At 39.8% G+C, this 25,645-nt stretch overlaps 1 protein-coding gene across 1 annotated transcript in view; it reads left to right on the plus strand.

Annotated features, from left to right (window-relative positions):
• The window catches only part of APOOL (apolipoprotein O like), a 235,977-nt gene that overhangs the window by 81,893 nt on the left and 128,439 nt on the right, over positions 1-25,645 (plus strand). The window contains exon 2 of the mRNA XM_037821546.1: positions 22,416-22,520. Coding sequence (XP_037677474.1) covers positions 22,416-22,520 — 105 coding nt within the window. The remainder of the gene's footprint in view (positions 1-22,415; positions 22,521-25,645) is intronic.

The raw sequence follows: 25,645 nt of genomic DNA on the forward strand, positions 1-25,645 counted from the left end.
CGCTTGCTGTTTTCAGAAATTTATCATCCTCATCATTTGACAAGCTGATCAGAATATGTTTCAGAGTGTGTTTATTTGGATTTATTCTATTTGGATGTTGTTGGGCATCTTTGGTTTGCACATTTATGTCATTTAGTAGGTTTGGGAAATTTTCCCCAACAGTGTCTTTGAATACTCTTCCTTGCACTCTTCTTTTCGCCTTCTAGAACACCAACGATTCTTATATATTGTGCTTCATATTGTCCATCATTTCCCTGAAATCCATTTCAAATGTTTTGATTTTTTTCACTAGTCATTCATTTGTCCTTTCACATTCTATCACCCTGTCCTCAAGTTCGCTAATTTGGTCCTCTGCCTCTTCAAATCTGCTCTTATGTGTCTGAAGAATATTTTTAGTTGATCAGCAGTATCTTTTATTTCCATAGATCCTCTATTTTTTATTTACTCTTGTAAATTATTCTTTATGCTCTTCTAGGGTGTTCTTCATGTCCTTTATATCCTGAGCCTTGACATTGATGTTTGTGTGTACTTATTTGATTAATTGCTCCAAGTTCTGTGTCTCTTCTGGCTTTTTAATTTTGATGTTTGTGTTATCCATATCTTCTGGTTTTTTCATATGGTTTACAGTTTTCTGGGGGTTTTGGCCTCTTGGTCTTTGCTTATCTTGATAGTGTTCTTTTAGAATATGTAGGGTTATTTGAACAATTATCTATAATTTGGCAGAGTTACAGCTTGATGGAGTATACTTTCCCTGACCTATCAGCAGATGGTGCTCTTGAACCACCTTTTCCCCTCAAGCCAGTTCTCTCCTAACTTCATCTATGCACTGTGGGGTCCAAACCATGCGGAAGTCCAATCACTGCACCAGTTTTCCCATGTGCACTGGGAACTGCCAGCACTGTGGGTGGGGGGTGTGCCCTGTGCAGTTTGGCAGGGATCCACTCTAGGACATAGTGGTCCCAGCCATTCCCAGGGCTACAGGTGGAGTACTCTGGGACTGCAGAGCTGCAATCCCACCTTTAAGCTCAGATGCCCCACAGTCCCTGTCAGCTCTGTGCCTATGAGTTTCTGGGAATGTGGGAGGGCTCCTGGCCCTTCTGTGGGACACCCTTGCCTCTAGGCTGTGCACATCACTGGCTTCTGTGGAGGAAGAGTGGATGTTGTCAGAAGCCTACCATATCCTGAATTCTGTCAAAGAAGCTCTTGGTTGTGGTGCTGTGAAGTGTCATCTCCCTAGCCAACTACTGAGATGGCTGCATGAGGCATGGATAGCTGCCCCCTCCCACCGTGCTCATCTGCTTGCTCCAATGACTAGTCCTTGGCACAGGGACTCTAGGCCATAGGTCTGCAAAGGGTTATCACCCTAGTCAAGTGCTGAGGAAGGTGCCCAGGACATGGAAGGCTGCTTTCCTCTGTGCTTGTCCTCCAGTTCCAACCACCTGTTCCCCAGCAGCATTCCGGGTGAACACTCACCAGTCTTAAATGCAGTCTCTCAGCTTCTCCAAGTACATACTCACTTTGGGTGTAGAAGTCCCTGCCCAGCTGGTGGAACCCTGGAACACTCTTCTGGAGCACTTTCTGTCCTTTATCTAGTGGTTTTCACAGAGGAGAATTTTGCTGTCTCTCCTACTCTGCCATCTTCCTGGAACTGACATGATCACTTTTGTATTTTAGAGTTCACTTTGGCTTTCATGGCAGATGGTTTGTACATGCTCTGCTTCCTTTGCTTAGCGGATGTGTTCTGAGATTCTCCTTGTGTGTTGATTGTCCACCCTCTTTTCATCTATTTCTGTTTGTTTGAAAGTCTGTGGACCGGAGAAGGTATAAGGAAGACATTAAGAGGCCTGTATTTTTCTATATATTTTCCCCAGGAAGAAGGCCTCACTGCCCAAAACTTGGCTGTGTGGACACCATCACCCACCATGATCCCTCTTAATTTTATGCCATTACACTGGAACCAGTCACTGCCCCAGCACATTGGTTTTTAAGATAATATTGTTTAGTTTTCACATATTTGTGTATTTTCCATTTTCCCTCTGTGATTGGTTTCTAGCTCATTACATTATTGTTGGAGAACATACATTGTACTATTTCAGTATGCTTGAATTCATTCAGACATTTTTGTGACCCAACATTTGATCTATCCTGGAGAATGATCCATGTGCTCTCAAGACGTATGTTTAGTCTGTTTTTGTTGGGTGAACTGTTCTTTATATATCTGATACATCTCATTGTTTTAGATTATCTTTCAAATCTTGTAACTCGTTATTGATCGATTGACTTGATGCTCTATCCGTTATTGAAAGGGGTGTATTAAAGTCTCCTACCATTAATGTAGAACCAACTATTTCTCCTTTTAAGTCTCTCATTTGCTTCATATATTTTGGGGCTTACTGTTAGGTGCATATACTTTTATAGTTGTTACTCTTGGTGAATTTTCCCATGATCAGTATAAAATATCCATGTTTGTCGCTCATTACTGTTTTTCACTAAAGACTATTTTATCTGATATTAATATAGGTTCCATAGCTCTGGTTTGGTTACTACTTCCATGATATATGTATATTTCCATCCTTTCATTTTCAGCCAGCTTGCAGCTTTGAATTTAATGTCAGTTTCTTCCAGGCTTTATGTGTTTTGTTCATGTTTTTTTATCCATTCTGCCAATCTCTGCCTTTTGGCTGGAGAGTTTAATCCATGTACATTTAAAGTCACTTCTGATAATACAGGACATTTTTCTCCTATTTTGCTATTTAGTATTTTTATGTTGTGCTGGTTTGAATGTATTATGTCCCCCAAAATGCCATTTTCTTTGATGTATTCTTGTGTGGGCAGATGTATCAGTGTTGATTAGATTGTAATCCTCTGATTGGATAATTTCCATGGAGGTGTTACCCACCCATTCAGGGTGAGTCTAAATTAAATCACTGGAGCCATATAAATGAGCTGACAAACAGAAGGAACTCAGTCCAGCTGTGAATGACATTTTGAAGAGTAACTGAGAGTGACATTTTGAAGAGGAGCTACAGCCAAGAGGGACACTTTGAAGAACGCACAGAAGCTGAGAGAGTAGCTGCAGATGAGAGACAGTTTGAAGATGGCCATTGAAAGCAGACTCTTAATTTGGAGAAGCTAAGAGAGGACAGACACCCCAAGAGCAACTTAGAGTGACATTTTTGAGGAACTGCAGCCTAGAGAGGAATGTCCTGGGAGAAAGCCATTTTGAAACCAGAAATTTGGAGCAGATGCCAGCCAGGTGCCTTCCCAGCTAACAGAGATTTTCCGGATGCCATTGGCCATCCTCCAGTGAAGGTACCCTTTGTTGATGGACACTTTATAGCCTTAATACTGTAACTTTGTAACCCAATAAACCCCCTTTTACAAAAGCCAATCCATTTCTGGTGTTTTGCATTCTGGCAGCATTAGCAAACTAGAACAGTTTTTGGTATCAGGGAAGTGGGGTGCTGGTGCTGCTGAGTTTGCAAATACCAAACGTGTTGGAAGGGATTTTTAAATGGATAAAGGGAAGATTCTGGAAGAATTGTGAGGAGCTTGATAGAAAAGGCCTAAACTGCTTTGAAGAGAGTGTTTGTGGAACTATGGACTCTAAAGATACTTCTGATGAGGCCTTGAACAGAAATGATGAATGTGTTGTTGCAAACTGGAAGGAAGGTGATCCTTGTTTTAAAGTGGCGGAGAATTTGGCAAAATTGAGTTCTGATGTTGGATGGAAGGCAGAATTTGAAAACAATGACCTGGAGTATTTAACTGATGAGATCTCCAAGCAAAATATAGAAGAAGTAGCCTGGGTTTTACTTGCAGCTTATAGTGAAATGCGAGAGGACAGAGATAAGCTGAGAAATTAGCTCTTGGTTTCAAAGAAACTAGAAATTAATGGCCTGAAAAACTCTGAGCTTTCAGGGGGAAACCCCAGAAGCTATAGCCCAACATGAAGATGCAACCAAATATGGAACCCAGCTGCCATTTCAGAACAAGCCAAGATTGGAGAAGGAGTTAAGCAGAAAGGATTTGTGGAAAGTCCTGTTGTCTGATGGCTTTGACCCTTGTGTGCTTCATGTGAAGCCAACAGAATTTTTGTAAGATCTTTATAGATGGAGCCGCTGCCGGTGTTGGACTGAAGGGGACAGACAAGGAACAAATTGAAGGAAAAATTTCTTCAAAGACAGAGCCATGGAGGTTGAGGCCTGGAGTCAAGAGGCCTTGGGCTGGGAGAGCGGAGTGGCCCACATGCATGGAGAGGGTGAGTTTGCCCCAGAGGTCGAGGGTGCATCTTCCGCCTTGATGCTCTGGACAAGTTTTGCCACCTCAGGCCCCAGAGGGTGGAGCACATTCCCAGGGAATTGGGGAGAGCCTGGCTGCCACCCCACTGTTCTGAAGGGGTTGAGTGTGTGCCCTGGAGATGGAAGGGAATCTGGGTGCTGCCCCAAAGTTTGAGGAGGGTGGGGCCGTGAAGGTGGTCTCCCCAATGTGTGGATATGTTGGAGCACTCACCTAAGCGTTTGGAGAGAAAAGGGCTGCCACAAAGGCCCTTAGGAAGGGTTAGACTCCCACTCTCTCAAGCCCCAAGCATGCAACATCATTTGACTCTCAGACTTTGAAATCTAATGGAGTTTGTCCTGTGGGTTTTAGGAACTGTTTTGGTCCTGTTAACCCTGTTTTCCTTTAAGTTTATCCTTATGGCAGTGGGAATGTTTATCCTTTGAATGTCCCTCCTTTGTATATTGGAAGCACATAACTTGTTCTAAGTTTACAGGTCCACAGTCAGAGGGGAGTTTTGCTTTTGGACAGACCACACCTGTAACTGATTTAATGGGATCTTGTACTTAACTATTGTTACTGAAATGATTTAAGTTTTTGGGTGATATTGTGATGGGATGAATGTATTTTGTGTTTGGAAAGATCATGTCATTGTGGGGCACAGGGGGTGGAATGTGCTGGTTTGAATATATTATGTCCCCCAAAATGCCATTTTCTTTGATGTAATCTTGTGTGGGCAGACGTATCAGTGTTGATTAGATTGTAATTCTTTGAGTGTTTCCATGGAGATGTGCCCCACTCACCTGTGGGTGATGACTCAGATTGGATAATTTCCATGGAGGTGTTACCCCACCCATTCAGGGTGGGTCTAAATTAAATCACTGGAACCATATAAATGAGCTGACAAACAGAAGGAACTCAGTCCAGCTGTGAATGACATTTTAAGAGCAACTGAGGGTGACATTTTGAAGAGGAGCTACAGCCAAGAGGGACACTTTGAAGAATGCATAGAAGCTGAGAGAGTAGCTGCAGATGAGAGGCAGTTTGAAGATGGCTGTTGAAAGCAGACTCTTCCTCCAGAGAAGCTAATAGAGGACAAAACAACCCAAGAGCAACTAAGAGTGACATATTTGAGGAACTGCAGCCTAGAGAGGAGTGTCCTGGGAGAAAGCCATTTTGAAACCAGAACTCTGGAGCAGACGCCAGCCAGGTGCTTTCCCTGCTAACAGAGATTTTCCGGATGCCATTGGCCATCCTCCAGTGAAAGTACCCTTTGTTGATGGATACTTTATGGCCTTAAGACTGTAACTTTGTAACCAAATAAACCCCCTTTTATAAAAGCCAATCCATTTCTGGTGTTTTGCATTCTGGCAGCATTAGCAAACTAGAACATAGGTCTTATACCTTTTTTGTCTCTCACTTCTGTTAATTCCTACTTATTTGCTTTTTTTGCTGTACCATATTGAGTGCCTTCTCATTTCTATTAGGATGTATATTTTTTATGTTCTTTCTTTTGTTTTCCATGGCATTAAAATTTGACATCCTAAATATGTAGCAATTATACTTGATTTTATACCAACTTAACTTCTATTGCAAGCACATATACTTTTCCTATATTCCTCTCTCTGTACACCCTTCGTTTTGTTATTTGTTAACACTTGTATCTTTGGACAGTGTATGTCTGAAACCCTAGATTTATCATTACTTTTTATGCATTGTCATTTTAGCACCTGGGCTATGAAGTGGAATTACCTACTAAACAATATACTAAAATAATATTGGCATTTATAAGTCCCCCAAATGGTTACCCTACCACCTGTCTTTATTTCTTCATGCTTTGAGCCACTGTCTATTGTGGTTTCCTTTCAGTCTACAGAGCTACTTTTACTAGTTGTTTGTAGGCAGGTGTAATGGTGATGAGCTCTCTCAGCTTATGTTTATATGAGAATATCTTTATCTCTCCCTCATTTTTAAATGAGTCTCACTGAATATAACATTCTTGGCTGGTAGTTATTTTCTTTCAGCATTTTAATTATTTCACCCTACTGCCTTCTTGCCTCCATGGTTTTTGATTAGAAATTGGCACTGAATCTAATTGGGACTCCCTTGTACATTACACATTGCTTGTCTCTTGCAGCTTTCAGTACTCTCTCCTTGTGCTTTGCATTCAATAGTGTGATCAGTTTATGACATTTTGTATTTCTCTTCATATTTATCCTGTTTGGTGTTCTGTGGGCTTCTTGGTTGTACTTCACATTTGTTGCTAAGTTTGGAAAGTTTTCTGTTACTATTTCTTTGAGTTTTCCTTCTTCCCCTTTCTTCTCCTTCTGGGATCCCATACTGCATACATAGCTACCCTTGTTGCTTTCCCAGAGGTTTCTTAGTCTATTTTCATTTTTTATTCTTTTCTCTTTCTGTTTCTTGTCCTGATTCATTTCAACAGTCTTTTCTTCTAGTTTGCTGATTCTTTCTTCTGCTAGGAGTTGAAATCTCCCTGGAAATTTTTCAATGCGGTTATTTTGGTCTTCAACACCAGTAGTTACATTTGATTCTTTTTAAAGGTTTCAGTCTCTTTAATAAGTTACACATATTGCTCATTCATTGTTTTCCTGATATCCTTTAGTTATCGGTATTTTCTTTCATTGCTTTGACCATTTTTAATAAAATTTTATTGAGATATAGTCACACATCATATAACTCATCCAAAGAATGCAATCATTGGCTCACAGTATCATCACATATTTGTGTATTCATCATCACAATCAATTTTGGAACATTTTCATTACTCCAAGAAAAAAAAAAGAGAAACCTTTAGGATTTGAGATCATACTTTTAAAGACATTGTTGTTATGTCCAAATTTTTGAATGCAATTTTATTGAGATATAATCACATAACTTATAATCATTCAAAGTATACAATCAGTTGTTCACAGTATCGTCATATAGTGCTTTCATCACTACAGTCAAACTTTGAACATTTTTGTTGCTCCAAAGAATAAAAAATGAAAATTAAAATAAAAAAGAATATCCGAAACATCCCATTCCCCTCCCCCATTGTTCATTTACTTTTTTAAATATATTTTAATTGAGATGTATTCACACACCCTATAGTCATGCACAGTGTACATCATACTGCTGTGTTCATCACCAGAATCAATTTTTGAATCTTTTCCTTACTCTAAAATAAAAATAAAAGCAAAAAAGAACACCTAAGTCTTTCCATCCCCTCCACCCAACTCTACTCTTCATCTAATTTTTGTCCCCATTTTTCCACTCATTTGTCCATATACTGGATAAAGGGAGTGCAACCCACAAGTTTTCACAGTCACAAAGGCACACTATGCAATCTACATAGTTATACAGTTGTCTTCAAGAATCAAGGTCACTGGGTTGCAGTTTGACAGCTTCAGGTGTTTACCTCTAGCCATTCCAACACACTAAAAACTAAAAGGTGATATCTGTGTAGCACATTGGAACAACCTCCAGAGTGACCTCTCAACTCCATTTGAAATCTCTCAGCCACTGGAACCCTACTTCCCTACTTTGCTTCATCTCTCTACCCCCTTTTGGTCAAGAATATCCTCTCAATCCCACAGTGCTGGTCCAGGCTCATCTCCAGGAGTCATTTCCCATGTTGCCACATGGATTCACATCCCTGGGAGTCACATCCTATGTAGGGAGAAGGGTAGTGAGTTCACTTGCTGAGTGGGCTTAGTGAGGGGGCTGCATCTGAGCAACAAAGAGGCTCTGTGTTTGGGGGAGGGATTCCTAGCCACAATTATAAGTGGGCTTAGCCTCTACCTTGCAGCACCTAGCCTCACAGGGGAAGGCCCCCAGATTGAGGGCTCAGCCCACTAAAATTGCAGTCCTCAGTGTTTGTGGGAAAATCATCAATCACCCAGGTGGGGAAGTCCAACACTTCTGCATTTCTTCCCAGCTCCTTGGGGGGCCCTGCAAATACACTTATACTCTCTGCACATATCACTCTGGGATGTGTTGGTATTTCACCCCAGCCTGTACAAACTCACCAAATCCCACTTCCCATTTGCCGCTCCCTGCACCTGTGGTGTTCAAACAAAATGATTGTACAAGTTAGATTATGTAGTGAGCTACAGAAAATATATATCCTGCACCAGATAAACATCTCTTCCCTTGGTCTCACACATAAATTGCAGTTTTAAAACCCTTTCAGTATCATCCTTTACTCTTGGGCCTGATTTGTCTTAGTCCTAACCAGATCCTCTTCATATTGCTAATTAAAATCTGAATTCTTTTTCAACTCTTTCAACAGTTGCCATATGGGGTAATACTGCCATTCACAGCCACCAAGTTCTAGCTCCAAGTCCCATGTTTCGCACAGATAACCCAAAGTTCCATAGACCCACCAGGTTATACACAAGGAGCTCAGCACCTCAGGATTTAGAGACAACCATTACAACTCAGGAATAGATGTGACTACTCTAAGAACTTACAATTTAGAGACCATTACAGTATTTCCCTGATAAGCCCTGCTCTAAGATTCAGTTCTCTGAGTTTACACATTATAGTCAGTCCATATTAGTGAGGCATTATAGTGTTTGTCCTCTTGTTTCTGTCGTGCTTCACTCAAAATGCTGTACTCAGGATCCATTCACCTAGTTGTGTGTCTCATAGCTTCATTTCCTGTAGCCGCTCAATTTTCCATTATGTGCATACACCACAGTTCACCATTCCATTCATCAGTCAAGCACTCCCAGGCAACCTCCATCCACTGCAAATAGTGAACAATGCTGCTTTGTATACTGGTGTGTAAATGTCCATTTGTGTCCCTGTTCTCGTATCTTCCAAGCACATACCCCACACTGAGGTTGCAGGATCTTGAAACCCCCACATACCTAGCTCCTTGTGGGACTACCATACTGTCCTCCAGATAGGCTACACCATTCTACTTCCCCACCAACAGTGAATACATATATCTCTCTCTCCAAGGTCTCTCCAACACTTGTGTCCCTCTGCTAATTTTTTCCCTGCAACTTTATAGGGATACATTCCAATACCATACAGTCATCCACAGTGTACAGTCAATTGTTTACAGTATCATCATATGGTTGTGCATTCATCTCCACAATTAGCACTTACACGTGTTCATTACTCAAATAATTGAAACAAAAGAACAATTAAAAGGATAAAAGGAAAAGTAAAAATAAAATAAAATAAAATACAGCAATAAGGTCAAGTCAACAACACCACTACCATGAATCCCGTGTCCTTCCCCTACACTCCTCACACCCAGACATTCAGCTTTGGTATGTTTCCCCTGCCACATTTAATGGTAGCATCCTACAACATTATTGTTAACCCCAGACTCCATTTACATTGGTTATATTCTTTCCTCACATACCCTCGCCTTTTCAACATCCTGCAAGGTTACCATTCATCTGTTCTCCCCTGTGTAAAAACATTTTTACATTTGTGTATTTAGTCACCATCACTGACCACTCTAGGTTTCACTGAGCTACACAGTCCCAGTCTCTATTGTCCATCCTTCCCTCTGGTATCACACTTGCCCCACCCCTCCTCCCTCAACCCCACTCACAGACTTCCTTTGTCAGTGTACCTACAATACTGGGCTATCATCACACAGCATTGCACTCTCCATTTCTGGATCTACACAATCAATCCTGTTGAATTTTCTGCAATCCTTCAGAATTAAGTGACTGATCTCTAACAACTTTCTATCTCCTGATAACCTGTGTTCTCAGTTTTAACTCTCAAAGTTTGTTCCTTAATGTTAGTTCATATTAGTGAGACCATACAGTATTTGTCCTTTTGTTTCTGGCTAACTTGGCTCAACGTAACATCCTCAGGGTTCATCGACAGTATTATATGTTCCGTGTCTTTGTTCTGTCCTTCAGCTGTGTAATATTCCATTGTGTGTATATACCACAGTTTGTTTATCCACTTGTCCATTGATGGACATCTGTGCTGTTTCTATCTCTTGGCATTCATGAATAATGCTGCTATAAACATCAGTTTACAAATGTCTGTTCATGTGTTTGCTTTCAGTTCCTCTGGGTAGATTCCTAGTAATGGAATTTCTGGATCATATGGCAATTCTATACTTAGCTTCCTGAGAAGCTGCTATACGGTCTTCCAGAGTGGCTGCACCATTCTGCATTCCCACCAAGAAGGAATAAGTGTACCTGTTTCTCCACATCCTCTCCAGAACATGTAATTTTCTGTTTTTTGGATAATGGCCATTCTGGTAGGTGTGAGATGATATCTCATTGTGGTTTTGATTTGCATTTCCCTGATAGCCAGTGTTCCAGTTTGCTAATGCTGCTGTTATGTAAAATACCAGAAATGGATTGGCTTTTATAAACTGGGTTTCTTTGGTTACAAAGTTACAGTCTGAAGGCCATGAAAATGTCCAAATGAAGGCATCAGCACAAGTATACCTTCACCACAGGAAGTCCAGTGGTGTCCGGAAAACCTCTGTTAGCTGGGAAGGCACATGGCTGGCATCTGCTGATCCCCGGTTTTGTTCCAGTTCCTCTCTCAGTTCCTGAGCATTCTTCAGCTCTTCAAAGTGTCTCTTTTGACTGCAACACCTCTTTGTGTCTGTGAACTTGTTTGCAGGACTCCAGTGATTCAATTAAGACCCAGTCTGAATGGGTAGAGTAATACTTTCATGGAAATTATCCAAACATTTCTCACCCACAGTTGATTGAGTCACATCTCATGGAAACAATCAAAGGATTCCAACTTAACACTAATACATCTGCCCCCACAAGATTACATCAAAGAATATGGCATTTTTGGTGACATAATACATCAAAACCAGCACATTCCATGCCCTGGACCCCAAAATTACATGATCTTTCCATATACAATATACATTCATCCCCACACAATATCAAAAAAGCTTAAATCAATTCCGCAACAATAGGTAAGTACAAGATCCCATCAAAATCCTTTACAGACATGGTCTGTCCTAAAGCAAAATAACCCTCTAGCTGTGGACCTGTGAAACTTAGAATAAGTTATCTGCTCCCAATATACAAAGGAGGGACAGTCATAGGATGAACATTCCCATCGCCATAAGGAGAAACTGAAAGGAAAACAGGGTTCACAGGACCAAAATAATTTCTAAAACCTGCAGGGCAAACTTCATCAGATTTCAAAGTCTGAGAGTCACTTATCCAAAGACGTTGTATCTTTGGGGCTTGAGAGAGCAGGAGTCCAACCCTTTCCAAGGGCCTTTGCAGTAGCCTTTTTCTCTCCATACGCTGTGGTGAGTGCTCCAACATATCCACACATTGGGGAGACCACTTTCTTCTTGGCCCCACCCTCCTCAATCATCAGGGGGCCACCTGGACTCTGCTGGGGCAAAAGCTCTTCCCTCTGAACAGTGGAGTGGTGGCCAGGCTCTCCCCAATCCCTGGGGAATGTGCTCCACCTTTGAGACCTGGGGTGGCAGCACTCTTCTTGAGCATCGTTTCAGAAGGCCCTCCCTATGCCTCCAGGGCAAATCACCCTTTCCACAGACACTGGCCACTCTGCTTTCCCTGCCCTAGACTTCTTGACTCCAGACTTCAATCTCTTTGAAGGAATTCTTCCTTCAGTTTCTTCCTTCTCTGTACCCTCCAGTCCAGAATGGCAGTGGCTTTGTCTATATAGATCTCACAAAAATTTCATTGGCGTGGCATGAAGCACACAGGGTTCAAAACCCTCAGAGAACAAGAATTCCCACAAATCTTTTCTGGATAACTCTGTCTCCAACCCTGGCTTGTAGTGAAATTGCGGTCAGATTCCATGTTTGGTTAAATCCTCATGTTGGGTTGTAGCATCTGGGGGGCTCACTTTTTGGAAGCCCAGAATTTTCCAAATTATCAGTTGCTGGTTTTGTCATACCCAGGAGTTCATTTCTCTGCTTATCTCTGTCCTGTCACATTTTACTATAATCTGCAAGGAGAAGCCAGGCTACATCCTCCACATATAGTCTGGAGATCTCCTCACCTAAGTATCCCAGCTTGTCACTTTCAAATTCTGCCTTCTATCCAACACCAGGACACAATTTTGCCAAATTCTGTGCCACTTTAAACAAGGATCACCTTTCTTCCAGTTTGCAACAACACATTCGTCATTTTTGCTAAAGGCCTCATCAGAAGTATCTTTAGAGTCCATATTGCTACCAACAGTCTCTTCAAAGCAGTCTAGGACTTTTCTATCAGGCTCCTCGCAATTCTTCCAGAATCTTCCCCATACCCATTTACAAAGCTGTTCCAACATGTTTGGTATTTGCAAACTCAGCAGCACCAGCTCCCCACTTCCAGTACCAAAATCTGTTCTGGTTTGCTAATGCTGCTGTTTTGCAAAATACCAGAAATGGTTTGGCTTTTATAAAGGGAGTTTATTTGGTTACAAAGTTACAGTCTGAAGGCCATGCAAATTTCCAAATGAAGGCATCAACACAAATATACCTTCACCAGAGGAAGGCCAATGGCATCTGGTAAACCTCTATTAGGTGGGAAGGCATGTGGCTGGCATCTGCTGATCCCAGTTTTGTTCCAGCTCTTCTCTTAGCTCCTGTATGTTCTTCAAAGTGTCCCTCTTGGCTGTAGCACCTCCTTCTGTCTGTGAACTTTTTATAGGACTCCAGTGATTTAATTAAGATCCACCCTGAATGGGTGGGGTAACAACTCTATGGAAATTATCCAAAGGTCTCGCCCACAGTTGATTGAGTCACATCTCCATGAAAACACTCAATCAAAGGGTTCCAACTTAATCAACACTAATACATCTGCTCCAAGTTTGCATCAAAGAATCTGGCATTTTGGGGGACATAATACAACCAAAACACAGCCAGTGAAATTGAACATCTTTTCATGTTTTTGATCCATTTGTAACTTTTCTTTAGAAAAGTATCTATCCATGTCTTTTGCCCATTTTTTAATTGGGTTGTTTGTCTTTCTCTTGTTGAATTGTAGGATTTCTATATATATATTCTTGATATTAAACCTTTATCTGATATGTGGTTTCTGAATATTGTCTCCCATTGTGTGGGCTTCCTTTTCACTTTTCTGACAAAGTCCTTTGATGTACAAAAGTGTTAATTTTAAGGGGATCCCATTTATCTATTTCTTCTTTGATTGCTCTTGCTTTGGGTGTAATGTCTAGGAAGCGACCTCCTATCACTAGATTCTTAAGATATTTCCCTACATTTTCTTCTAAAAGTCTTATAATCTTAGCACTGTTTAGATCCTTAGACCATTTTGAGTTAATTTTTGTATATGGTGTCAGAGAGGTGTACTCTTTCATTCTTATGGATATGGATATCCAGTTGTCCAGACACCATTTATTGAAGAGGCTGCTCTGTCCCAATTGTTTTGGCTTGACTGCCTTATCAAAGACCAAATGTCTGTAGATGAGAGGCTCTATTTCTGAACACTCAAGTTGATTCTTTTGGTCAATATATCTATCTTTATGCCACTATCATGCTGTTTTGACCACTATTACTTTGTAGTATGCTTAAAGCCGGGTAATGAAAGACCTCCCACTTCCTTCCTCATACTCAAGATAGTTTTGGCTATTCAGAGCATCTTACCCTTCCAAATAAATTTTGTTACTGGTTTTTCTATTTCTGCAAAGGAAGTTGGTGGGATTTTAATTGGTATTGCATTGAATGTATAACTCAGTTTAGGTGGAATTGACATCTTAGCTATGTTTAGTCTTCCAGTCCATGAGCATGGTATGTTCTTCCATTTCTTTAGGTCCTGTATGATTTCTTTTAGCAGTGTCTTATAGTTGTCTCTGTATAGGACTTTTGTGGCCTTGGTAAAGTTTACTCCTAAATACTTGATTCATTTGGTTGCTATTGTGAATGTAATTTTTTTCTTGATTTCCTCCTCCTGTTGCTCATTATCGTGTTTAGGAAAACTATTGATTTTTGCAAGTTGATTTTGTAGCCTGCCACTTTGCTGTATTCATTGATTAGCTCTAGTAGCTGTGGTGAGTTTTTTCTGTATTTTCTACATAGAGGATCATGTCATCCGCAAACTTTTCTCCAATTTTGATGTTTTTTATTTCTTTTTCTTGCCTAATTGCTCTAGCTAGAACTTTCAGCAAAATGTTGAATAACAGTGGTGACAGTGCACCTCCCTGTCTTGTTCCTGATCTTAGAGGGAAAGCTTTCAGTCTTTCCCTGTTGAGTATGATGTTAGCTGTGGGCTTTTCATATATTGCCTTTATCAAATTGAGAAAGTTTCCCTCTATTCCTATCCTTTGAAGTGTTTTCATGAAGAAATGATGTTGAATTTTGTCAAATGCCTTTTCTACATCAATCGAGATGATCATGGGGCTCTTCCATTTTGATTTATTTTTGTGGTGTATTACATTAATTGATTTATTTATGTTGAACCAGCCTTGCAGGCCTGCAATAAATCCCTCTTGATTGTGGTGTATAATTCTTATAATGTGCTTTTGGATTCAATTAGCAAGTATTTTGTTGAGGATTTTTACATTTATATTCATTAAACAGATTGGTCTATAATTTTCTTTTTTGTGGTATCTTTGTCTGACTTTAGTATTAGGGTGATGTTGGCTTCAAAGAATGAGGTAGGTAGCTTTCCTTCCTCTTCAATTTTTTTTAAGAGTTTGTGCAGGATTGGTACTAATTCTCTCTTGAATGTTTGGTAGAATTCAATGTGAAGCCATCTGGTCCTAGGCTTTTCTTCTTTGGGAGCTTTTTGATTACAGATTCAGTCTCTTTACTTGTGATTGGTTTGTTGATATCGTCTGTGTCTTCTTGAGTCAACATTGTTTGTTCATGCTTTTCTAGGAAATTGTCCATGTCATCTATGTTGTCTAATTTTTAGCGTATAGTTGCTCATAGTATCCTCTCATTATTTCTTTTATTTCTGTGGGGTCAGTAGTTATATCCCCTTTTCTATTTCTGATTGTGGTTATTTACATCCTTTCTTTTTATTTTTTATTTTTTTTGTTATCCTAGCTAAGTGTCCATCAATTTTATTGATTTTCTCAAAGAACCAACTTCTGGTTTTGTTGATTCTCCCTATTGTTTTCCTGCTCTCAATTTCATTTATTCCTGCTATAACCTTTGTTATTTCTTTCCTTCTGTTTACTTTGGTGTTGGTTTGCTGTTCTTTCTCTGGTTCCTCCATGTGAGCAGTTAATTACACAATTTTTTCTCTGTCTTCTCCTTTAATATAGGCATTTAGGGCAATCAGTTTTCCTCTCAGCACTGCCTTTTCTGCATCCCATAAGTTTTGTTTGTTTTTCTTTAAGATGTTAAATTTTATTTATTTTTATTTTTTTAAGATTTATTCACACACCATACAATCGTCCAGAATATACAATCAATTGATCATATTACCATCATGTAGCTGTTCATTGATCACCCCAATCTAACATTTTAACCCTTCCTTGCTTGAGAAAAAGTGACAAGAACAAAAAAATGATAGTGAAAAAAGAACACCCATATTGTCCCTCCCCTCCTGCCCTACTTTCCTCCAGTCTTTTGCCCCCATTTCTCCACTCATCCATCCATACACTGGACAAAGGGAGTGTGACCCACAAGGTCTTCAAAATCACACTGTCACCCCCTGCAAGCCACACTGTCACACCATCGTCCTCAAGAATCGAGGCCACTGGTCTGGGGCTTGACAGTTTCAGGTATTTACTTCTAGCTACTCCAATACATTAAAACCTAAAAAGTGTTATCTATATAATATGTTAGAATGTCCACCAGAGTGACCTTGCAACTCCATTTGAACTCTCTCAGCCACTGAAGCTTTATTTTGTTTCATTTCACATCCCCCTTTTGGTCAAGAAGATGGTCTCAATCCCACAATGCTGGGTCCACATTCATCCCTGGGAGTCGTATACTGCGTTGCTAGGGAGATTTACATCCCTGGGAGTTAGGTCCCATGTAGTGGGGAGGGCAGTGAGATCACATGCTGAGGTGGCTTAGTTAGAGAGAGAGGGCCATGTCTGAGCAACAAAGAGGGATTCAGGGGGAGACTCTTAGGCATACTTATAAGCAGGCCTAGCTTCTCCTTTGTAGTTACAGAATACTAAAAGGCAAGTCCCATGAGAGAGGGTTTGGCACATCAGCTTGCCAGTCCTCCATGTTTGTGAGAACATCAGCAACCATCCAGGTGAGGAAGCCCAACACCTCTGCATTTTCCCCCAGCTCTTCAGGGGGGCTCTGCATATATGTTTTTTTCATTGTTTCTTTTTTTTTAAAGTTAACTTTCTCAAAAAATTAAAAAAAAAAACAGACAATAAAAAACCAATTCAAACAAAACCAAAACAAAGGAATAAGAAAAAGCTAGTGTCCTAGAATAACTACATTTCTTCCAACATGTTCTTATTCTACCCCAAGAAAATTATACAGACTATAATCCAGGAAAGAAATAAGAAAAACAGATAATGTATGATAACTACACTTCTGTGAACTTGTTCCTACCATACCCACCAGAAATTAACAAACCATAGTCATTCCTAAGCATTCATAGTACATTAAATTTACCCTCAATAACTTATCTGTTCTTGCTAGATTATCATTCCCCCTGCACTAATTGCTATCTATCACTAGGTCCCCTACATTCTACATTATAAACCATTTATTTTACATTTTTCAGTGTTCACATTAGTGGTAACATATAGTATTTCTCTTTTGGTGCCTGGCTTATTTCGCTCAGCATTATATCTTCGAGGTTCATTCATATTGTCATATGTTTCACAACATCGTTCCTTCTTACAGCTGTGTAGTATTCCATCATGTGAATATACCACATTTTATTCATCCACTCATCTGTTGAAGGACATTTGGGTTGTTTCCATCTCTTAGCAATTATGAGTATTGCGGCTATGAACATTGGCATGCAAATATCTGTTCGTGTCAGTGCTTTCAGATCTTCTGGGTATTTACTGAGAAGTGCAATTCCTGGATCGAAGGGTAACTCTATATCTAGTTTTCTAAGGAACTGCCAGACTGTCTTCCAGAGTGGCCGTACCATTATATAGTCCCACCAATAATGGATAAGAGTTCCAGTTTCTCCACATCTTCTCCAACATCTGTAGTTACCTGTTTAATGGCAGCCATTCTAATTGGTGTGAGATGGTGTCTCATTGTGGTCTTAATTTCGTCTCTCTAATAGCTAATGAAGCTGAACATTTTTTCTTGTGTTTCTTGACCATTTGTATTTCCTCTTCAGAGAACTGTCTTTTCATATCTTTTGCCCATTTTATAATTGGGCTGTCTGTACTATTGTCATTGAGTTGTAGGATTTCTTTATATATGCAAGATATCAGTCTTTTGTCAGATACATGTTTTCGAAAGACTTTTTCCCATTGAGTTGGCTGCCTCTTCACCTTTTTGATGAATTCCTTTGAGGTACAGAAGCTTTTAAGTTTGAGGAGTTCCCATTTATCTATTTTTTTGTTGTTGTTGCTTGTCCTTTGGGTGTAAGGTCTAGGAAGTGACCTCCTAATACAAGGTCCTGAAGATGTTTCCCTATATTTTCTTCTGGGAGTGTTATGGTACTGTCTCTTATGTTGAGATCTTTAATACATTTTGAGTTAATTTTTGTGTGGGGTGTAAGGTAGGGATCCTCTTTTATTCTTCTGGATATGGGTATCCAGCTCTCCAAGCACCATTTGTTGAAAAGACTGTTATGTGCCAGTTCAGTGGGTTTGGGGGCCTTATCAAAGATCAGTCTACCATAGATCTGGGGGTTAATCTCTGAATTCTCAATTTGATTCCACTGATCAATATGCCTATCTTTGTGCCAGTACCATACTGTTTTGACTACTGTGCCTTTATAATAAGCTTCAAATTCAGGGAGTGTAAGTCCTCCTGTTTTGTTTTTCTTTTTTAGAATGTTTTTGTCAATTCAAGGCATCATCCCCTCCAGATAAATTTGATAACTAGTTTTTCCAAGTCTTTGAAGAAGGTTGTTGGAATTTTGATAGGGATTGCATTGAATCTGTAGATGAGTTTAGGTAGAATTGACATCTTAATGACATTTAGCCTTCCTATGCATGAACATGAAATATTTTTCTATCTTTATAGGTCCCTGCCTTTTTCTTTTAGTAGACTTATTTAGTTTTCTTTGTATAGGTCTTTTACATCTTTGGTTAAGTTTATTCCTAGGTACTTTATTTTTTTAGTTGCTAATGAAAATGATGTCTTTTTCTTGACTGTCTCTTCAATTTGGTCATTTCTATTTGTGTGCTTCATGTTGTCACTCAGTTCCCTAAGACCCTGCTTGTATTTTTCCATTCTTTTCACCATCTGTTCTTTTTTGTGTATGAATTCAAATGTCTCATCTTCCAATTCACTGATCCTTTCTTCTGCCTGTCCAAGTCTCCTGTTGCATCCCTCCATTGTCTTTTTCATCTCCTCCATTATGCCCTTCATTTCCACAAATTCTGGCATTTGTTCTTTCATGCTTATGAATTCTTGTTTATGGTCATCCAGTGTCTTCCTTATATCTTTCTTCTTTTTTGCTGTATCTTCTCTCAGTTCATTGACTTGAGTTTTTAATTGATTTAGGAGATTTGTTTGAACATCTTTAGTTAGTTCTTCCTTCAGTTCATTGAACTGATTTAGCATTAGTTGTCTCAACTCCTGTATCTCGGTTGAACTATTAGTTTGTTCCCTTGGGTGATCCATAGTTTCGTGTTTCCTAGTATGGCTCGTTATTTTTTTTTAATTCAGTTTTATTGAAATATATTCACATACCATACAATCATCCATGGTATACAATCAACTGTTCACAGTACGATCATATAGTTATGCATTCATCACCACAATCTATTTCTGAACATTTTCCTTACATCAGAAAGAATCAGATTAAGAATAAAAAATAAAAGCGAAAAAAGAACACCCAAACCATGTCCCCATCCTGCCCTATTTGTCATTTAGATTTTGTCCCCACTTTTCTACCCATCCATCCACACACTAGACAAAGGGAGTGTGATCCACAAGGCCTTCACAACCACACTGTCACCCCTTGTAATCTACATTATTATACAGTCATCTTCAGGAGCCCAGACTACTGGGTTGGAGTTTGGTAGTTTCAGGTATTTACTTCTAGCTATTCCAATACATTAAAACCTAAGAGGTGTTATCTATATAGTGCATGAGACTGTCCACCAGAGTGACCTCTCGACTCCACTTGACATCTCTCAGCCACTGAAAGTATTTTGTCTCATTTTGCACCCCCGTTTTGGTCAAGAAGATATTCTCAATCCCATGATGCCGGGTCCATATTCATCTCCGGGAGTCATATCCTGCGTTGCCAGGGAGATTTACACCCCTGGGAGTTGGGTCCCACGTTGGGGGGAGGGCAGTGAGTTCACCTGCCAACGAAGAAGTACTCAGGTGGAGACTCTTAGGCACAATTATATGCAAGTTTAGCCTCTCCTTTGCAGTAACAATGGCTTGTTATCTTGGTCTGTCTAGGCATCTGGCTTTCTTGACTATTTTATTCTGGAGCTCTTTTTTTCTCTTTCACCTAGGGTTTTCTTGTTTGTTGGCTTTGTTCTCTAACCTCTGGTGTTTAGTTCAGCTTATTCTAGGCCTCTAACTTAGGTTCTATTTAGTTAATCAGAATTTTTCACCTCTTGTTTTTCTGTTTCTTGCCCTGACTCTATGTAGCCTTTCTGTGTGAGGGTCTCCTCAGATATGGTCAACCCCAGTCAGGTTTTCCCTATCCAGAGAGGCCTAGGTCTCAGGAGGATCGTATGGAGTTTCCATGAGAATGAGACCCTCCTTTGAGGCCTCTAGTCTTGGTGTTTTTCCTGTGCTGTCCAGGAGCTGGTGCTTGCCAGCCCGTAGCTCCCCCACCAGTGTAAAGAGGTGCCTGCCATTAGTTCTCATGGTGACCCTCATCTTGTTGGGAGTGTGGCTGACTGAAGCTGGTTTCTGAATTCCATCCCTTGGTGTCTAGAGGAGGGCTGCCCCTGGAGCTGGGGCAGATCCCCCTTTTCTTAGGATGTTATGGTCTTTAAAGAATTTTCTCCACCACTAGACTTATTGCTTTGTCTCTCAGAGCTGTCTTGGCTCTGCTCTTCCCTGGGCTCAAATTGCCAGTCTTTGAGGATTTCTGTAATGGGCTTCTTGGAATAGTTATTTAAAAATAAAAAAGAAAAAGAAAAGAAGCAGAAGGGCCCAGTATGGAGTATTTACAGTCCTTGCAGTTCTGATGGGCTATTGAAATGCTAAAATACAAGGAGTTGAGGGTGAATAAGGAACAATCAAAAAGCAGAGAAACCAGCTTTTCAGAGAAGGGATTTGGATTTGCATATGTGCCTGATTCTGTTTGAGCCCAGCTCTTCTCCATATTATGTTCGCCCCAGCTCCAAAAGTCTCTGTTTTTATTTATTTATTTATTTTTGTTATTATTATTATTTTTTTTTTGCTGTTTTTGCTAGCCCTATCTTCTCCTCTCTGCTTGGCTGACTGCTCCAAGATTCTCTCTTGTCTGCTCTCAGTTTATCTATGGTTGGAGTTTTTGTTCAGCAATCTGAGTTTGTTAATCAGTGCTGCAACTGCAGCTCTCCTTCCTGGTTCCTTGCACCCACAGCCACTCCTCCCTCAGGATTTTGCCTGGGAAGGAGGGATGCGGGCACCCTGGCTAGGAGAAGTTACAGATTTCGCTGATCTCAACTGTTCCACCTGTTCGTGAGTTTTGTATGAAGTATGTCCATACTCAAATTTCTCTACGGTGTCTGGTCCATGCAGTTCCTGGCTTTCTACCCACTGCCCCAGAGGAGTAACTAAAACCCACACCTCAACACTCAACCATCTTGTCCAGCATAAGTTTTCATACACTTTTTAATTGATACTTGATGTAGTTATGGGGTGGAAATCTTTTTGTTTCATTAGTGGTTAACAACTTGGTATAAAAAATCAAAAGTAGTGTCGTTGGAGAAGGCAAGCCTGGAGAAATCATCCTATGATTGTTGTTGCATGTAGTAGAGGGAGGTTTGCAGGTGGGGATGGGACAAAATTTCTCTCATTAGTGTTGTCTTCAGTTATGCTGTATTTCTGGAGTCTCAAATTAAATTGGCATCTTGCCTAGTTTAGGCAGGAAACTGCTTACCTAGTGCCTGTTTCCTTTCTTACTGTGCTCAGAAAACATGAACAGGGTCTGAAATAAAGTACAAGCACTATCACTATTATCAGGAGAACATTTGCTATCCTTTGGGCAATGTTTCTTCCAGGTCTTACACAGTTCTCCATGTGTGTAAGACATGGAGACCTGTTCCCTTTGGGTGTCCTTTGTCAATTTCAGCAAGCTTCCTTTTCTAAATAGAGAATTGAGCTTTTAAAATATTTGTTCCCTGGAAAGCTTTTCATTTGTCTTATTGAATGGATAAGCTTTAGTCATTATTTTGACACCTGTATAAACACTGGAACTCTTTGTTCTTAGAGCCGGTCATTTTCCTTCATACCTAATGGAAAGTTATAGCTATAACAAAGGTCACTTTTGGCTTTAGATTAAAGAAATTGGGAAAAAGTTATGGAAAAGTTAGGAGCAACGTATTTACAGTGGATGAAAGTCATTTCTGTGAATAGTCTAAATAGAAATTGTATTTTGTGATGCAAACCTCAGCCCATCCCACCCAGCACTTCAGATCACTGCTTTCTTTCTCAATAGTGTTTGCAACTTGCAATACTTCATATAACTTATTTATTGTGTTTATTGCCTGTCTCCTCTCTACTTGAATGCAAGCTCCAGTGTTTTGTTCACTGATGTATTCTAAGCACTTATATCAGGTCTGGCACATAGTAGGCACTCAGTTAATATTTGTGGACTGACTGAACACCATGATCAATATCACTTCTTTCCATAAATTTTGGAATCACTTCCTCTTCGTAATTATTTTATTGATGTATTTATATGAATTAGTAGGCAATTTACAAACAGGTAAAAATAGTAAACCGCCATCCAGTATGAGAAGAGAGTTTTAGGGACCATATAAAAATTTGTAAAATAATTTTGAGTGCTTGAGTATTTATTACATTTAAATGATACTAATAGTGTTCCTTAGAACCCCCCTGGAAATATTAAGAAATGAGTACATTTTCAATTATAAAGGTCTTTTTGATGTATCTCTTTTAGATGCAAAAGCTGACAATTATGCCTGCAGGTCTGCTATGTGCATCTATAAGTGTATGTACAGCCAAAGAAGAGGAACCCAAAAAGCAGCTAATAAAACCGGAGCAGGTAATTTGCACACTTCGTTTGTAAATTTCATATTCTGTGATGCAAATTTTTGAAAAAAAATTGCCTCTATTCATAAAATATTTCTTTATGTATTTGTTAGGCATATTTTATAAATTGCAAGTGTCAAAGAAAAAATTGCACCAGGCGAGTTGAAAAATGAGTATGGGAGGCAGGGCAAGATGGTAGCATAGTGAGGTGTGGAATTTGGTTAGTCCCCTAGAGCAATTAGTAAATAGCCAGGAACAACTAGAAAATAGTCTGGAACAACTGAACGGGGGACATCTGTGACAAGACAACATCATACACCAATTAGGAATGGGTGAATCTGCGGAGACTGCAGCATACAACTGTAAGTGAAGCTCTCCAAATTGTGGAGCTGACACCCCTCCCCCCAAAGCACAGTAGAATGAGATGCAAAACATTTTGTGGGAAAAAGAAGAACTCCCTGCCAGAAGCAAGGGAATGTAGTTCAACCAAGCTCCAATTGCAGTTTTAATTAACAAGTCTGGACTACTGAGTACAAGCTCTGAGCAGAGATAAACCTGGAGCAAGCAGGAAAGGAACCCAGAGGTTTATCCTGGCAGAGAGGAGGCAGGGCTGATGGAAAAAATAAAAAAAAATAAAAATGGAGGCTTTTGGAGACTGCTGAGATCAGAATACTAGAAAAGGGCTGTGTCCCAAGAAAAGGGGCACACAGAATTGGGTACTAATTCCAGTTCTTGCCTGGTGAACTGGAGGACTGTGGACTGGCTCTGAAAAGAAGACTTTTTGCTTTTTTCCCTTTTTTTCCTCTCATTCTAAGTGCCTCATTAGAGAAAGTGTCAGCATTTTCAATTGTCAGCAGTATCCCAGGCAAGGGTAGAGTTAAGGTAGTCAGAAAGTAAAAGGAAACTCTCAAGTATAGAAGACAATTCCCTAAAGGGCTTGTCTTCCCTAAGAAAAGGTATGGCAGGGCTCAGCTCAAGTGGCCTTCATCCCCCAGAGAACTCAGACCCCAGGACCCGGGGGGATTAAAAAACAAACAGCTTAACTTGGCTTCTGACACTCTCAGTCCCTAGCCAGTACAGGGCCCACTGAGAATTAAATACACCACACCTCTTTATGCTGGTGGGGAGCTGCAGGCTGAGAAGCACCACCTGCTGGGCAGGATAGGAAAAGCACAGTTTAGAGGCCTCACAGGAAAGTCTGACAATCTTCTCAGACCCTCAGGGAAACCTGACACTGAATAGGCCTTCTCCTGAGACCTGGGCACAACTGCTCTGGGAAAATCTGATTGGGGTAATCAAGGCAACTAGATACCTAGACAACAACAAATTACAAATCATTCTGGGAAAAATGAAGATATGGCTCAAAGGAACAAACTTACACTTCAACTGAGATACAGGAATTGAAATAACTAATTAATAATCAAGCAAATATCTAAAGTCATTTCAAAAATCAAATCAATGAGTTGAGGGAAGATATGGCAAGAGGTGTAGGATTTGATGAACTCATTGGGCAAACGTAAGGAAGAACTCGAAAGTTTAAAAAAACAATTAGCAGAATGTATTGGAATGAAAGGCACAATAGAAGAGATGAAAAACACAATGGAGACATACAATAGCAGATTTGAAGAGGTAGAAGAAAGTATTCATGAACTTGAGTACAGGACATCTGAAATATTACACACAAAGGAACCGATAGGGAAAAGAATGGAAAAATATAAACTGCTGTCATATTCAGTTTATATGAACTGAATGACAACGTGAAGCACATGAATAGATGTATCATGGGTTTTCCAGAAGGAGAAGAGTAGGGAAAAGGGGCATAAAGAATAATGGAGGAAATAATCACTGAAAATTTCTCATCTGATATGAAAGACATAAAAGTACAGATCCAAGAAGTACAGCATACCCCAAGCAGAATAGATCTGAGTAGACTGACTCCAAAATACTTAATAATCAGATTATCAAATGTCAAAGACAGAGAATTCTGAAAGCAGGAAGAAAAGTGACCCATCACATACAAAGGAATCTCAGTAAGACCATGAGCAGGTTTCTCAGTAGAAACTATGGAGGTGAGAAGGCAATGGTATGATATATTTAAGATATGAAAAAGAAAAACTGCCAACCAAGAATTCTATATCCAGCAAAACTGTCTTTCAAAATCGAGAGAGAGTTTAAAATATTTTCAGACACTGAGATAGTTTGTGAATAAGAAACCTGCTCTATGAGAAATACTAAAGGAAGCTCTATAGGCAGATGGGAAAAGACAGCAGAGAAAGTTTGAAGAAGAGTGTAGAAATGAAGACTATCAGTAAGGGTAAAAAGAGAGAGTGAGGGAAAAATAAAAATAAAGTAAGATGTGACATATAAAATACAAAAGACAAAATGATGGACAGTAGGCATTACGTTGAGTGAAATTACCCCGAAACAAAAGGATACTGTATAGTCTCACTAACATGGACTAACAATGATGTGTGCAATTTTAGAGTTGCTAACACAGGTTATCAGGAGATAGAAAGAGGTTAGAGATTGGGCATTTGATGCTGAAGGAGTACAGAAGGTTCAACAGGATTATTTGTATAGATCCAGAGATGGATAGTACAATACTCTGTGATGGTGGCACAATATTGTAAGTACTCTGAACAAAGATGTGTGTGAGTACAGTTGAAATAGGAAGGCTAGGGGCATGTATGACACCAGAAGGAAAGTTAGAAGATGAAGACTGGGATTGCATAACTTAATGAAACCTATAGTGGTCAAATATAGTGAATAAATGTACAAAGATAAGAATGTTTTTAAATGAGGGAGAGGAAATTAATGTCAGCATGGCAAGGTGTTGAAAATTGGATGGTACAGGGGAAAAATACAATCAATGCAAACTAGAGTCTATAGTTAACGGTAACATTGAAATGTGCTTCCATTAATTATAACAAAGGCAATATACAAAAGCTAAATGTCTATGAGAGGGGAATATAAGGGAGTGATATGGGATTTTTGGTGGTGATGATGTTGTCTGACCTTTTCATTGTTTTTTATTTTTCTTCTATCTTTTGTATTTTTATACATTTTTCCCCTTTTTCTCTCTCTTTTGGGACAAGATGGAAATATCCTCATGAAGATTGTGGTGGTGAATGCATAATT

The sequence above is a fragment of the Choloepus didactylus genome, chromosome X (genome assembly GCF_015220235.1).
Source record: "Choloepus didactylus isolate mChoDid1 chromosome X, mChoDid1.pri, whole genome shotgun sequence".
In the NCBI taxonomy this organism is placed as follows: Eukaryota; Metazoa; Chordata; class Mammalia; order Pilosa; family Megalonychidae; genus Choloepus; species Choloepus didactylus.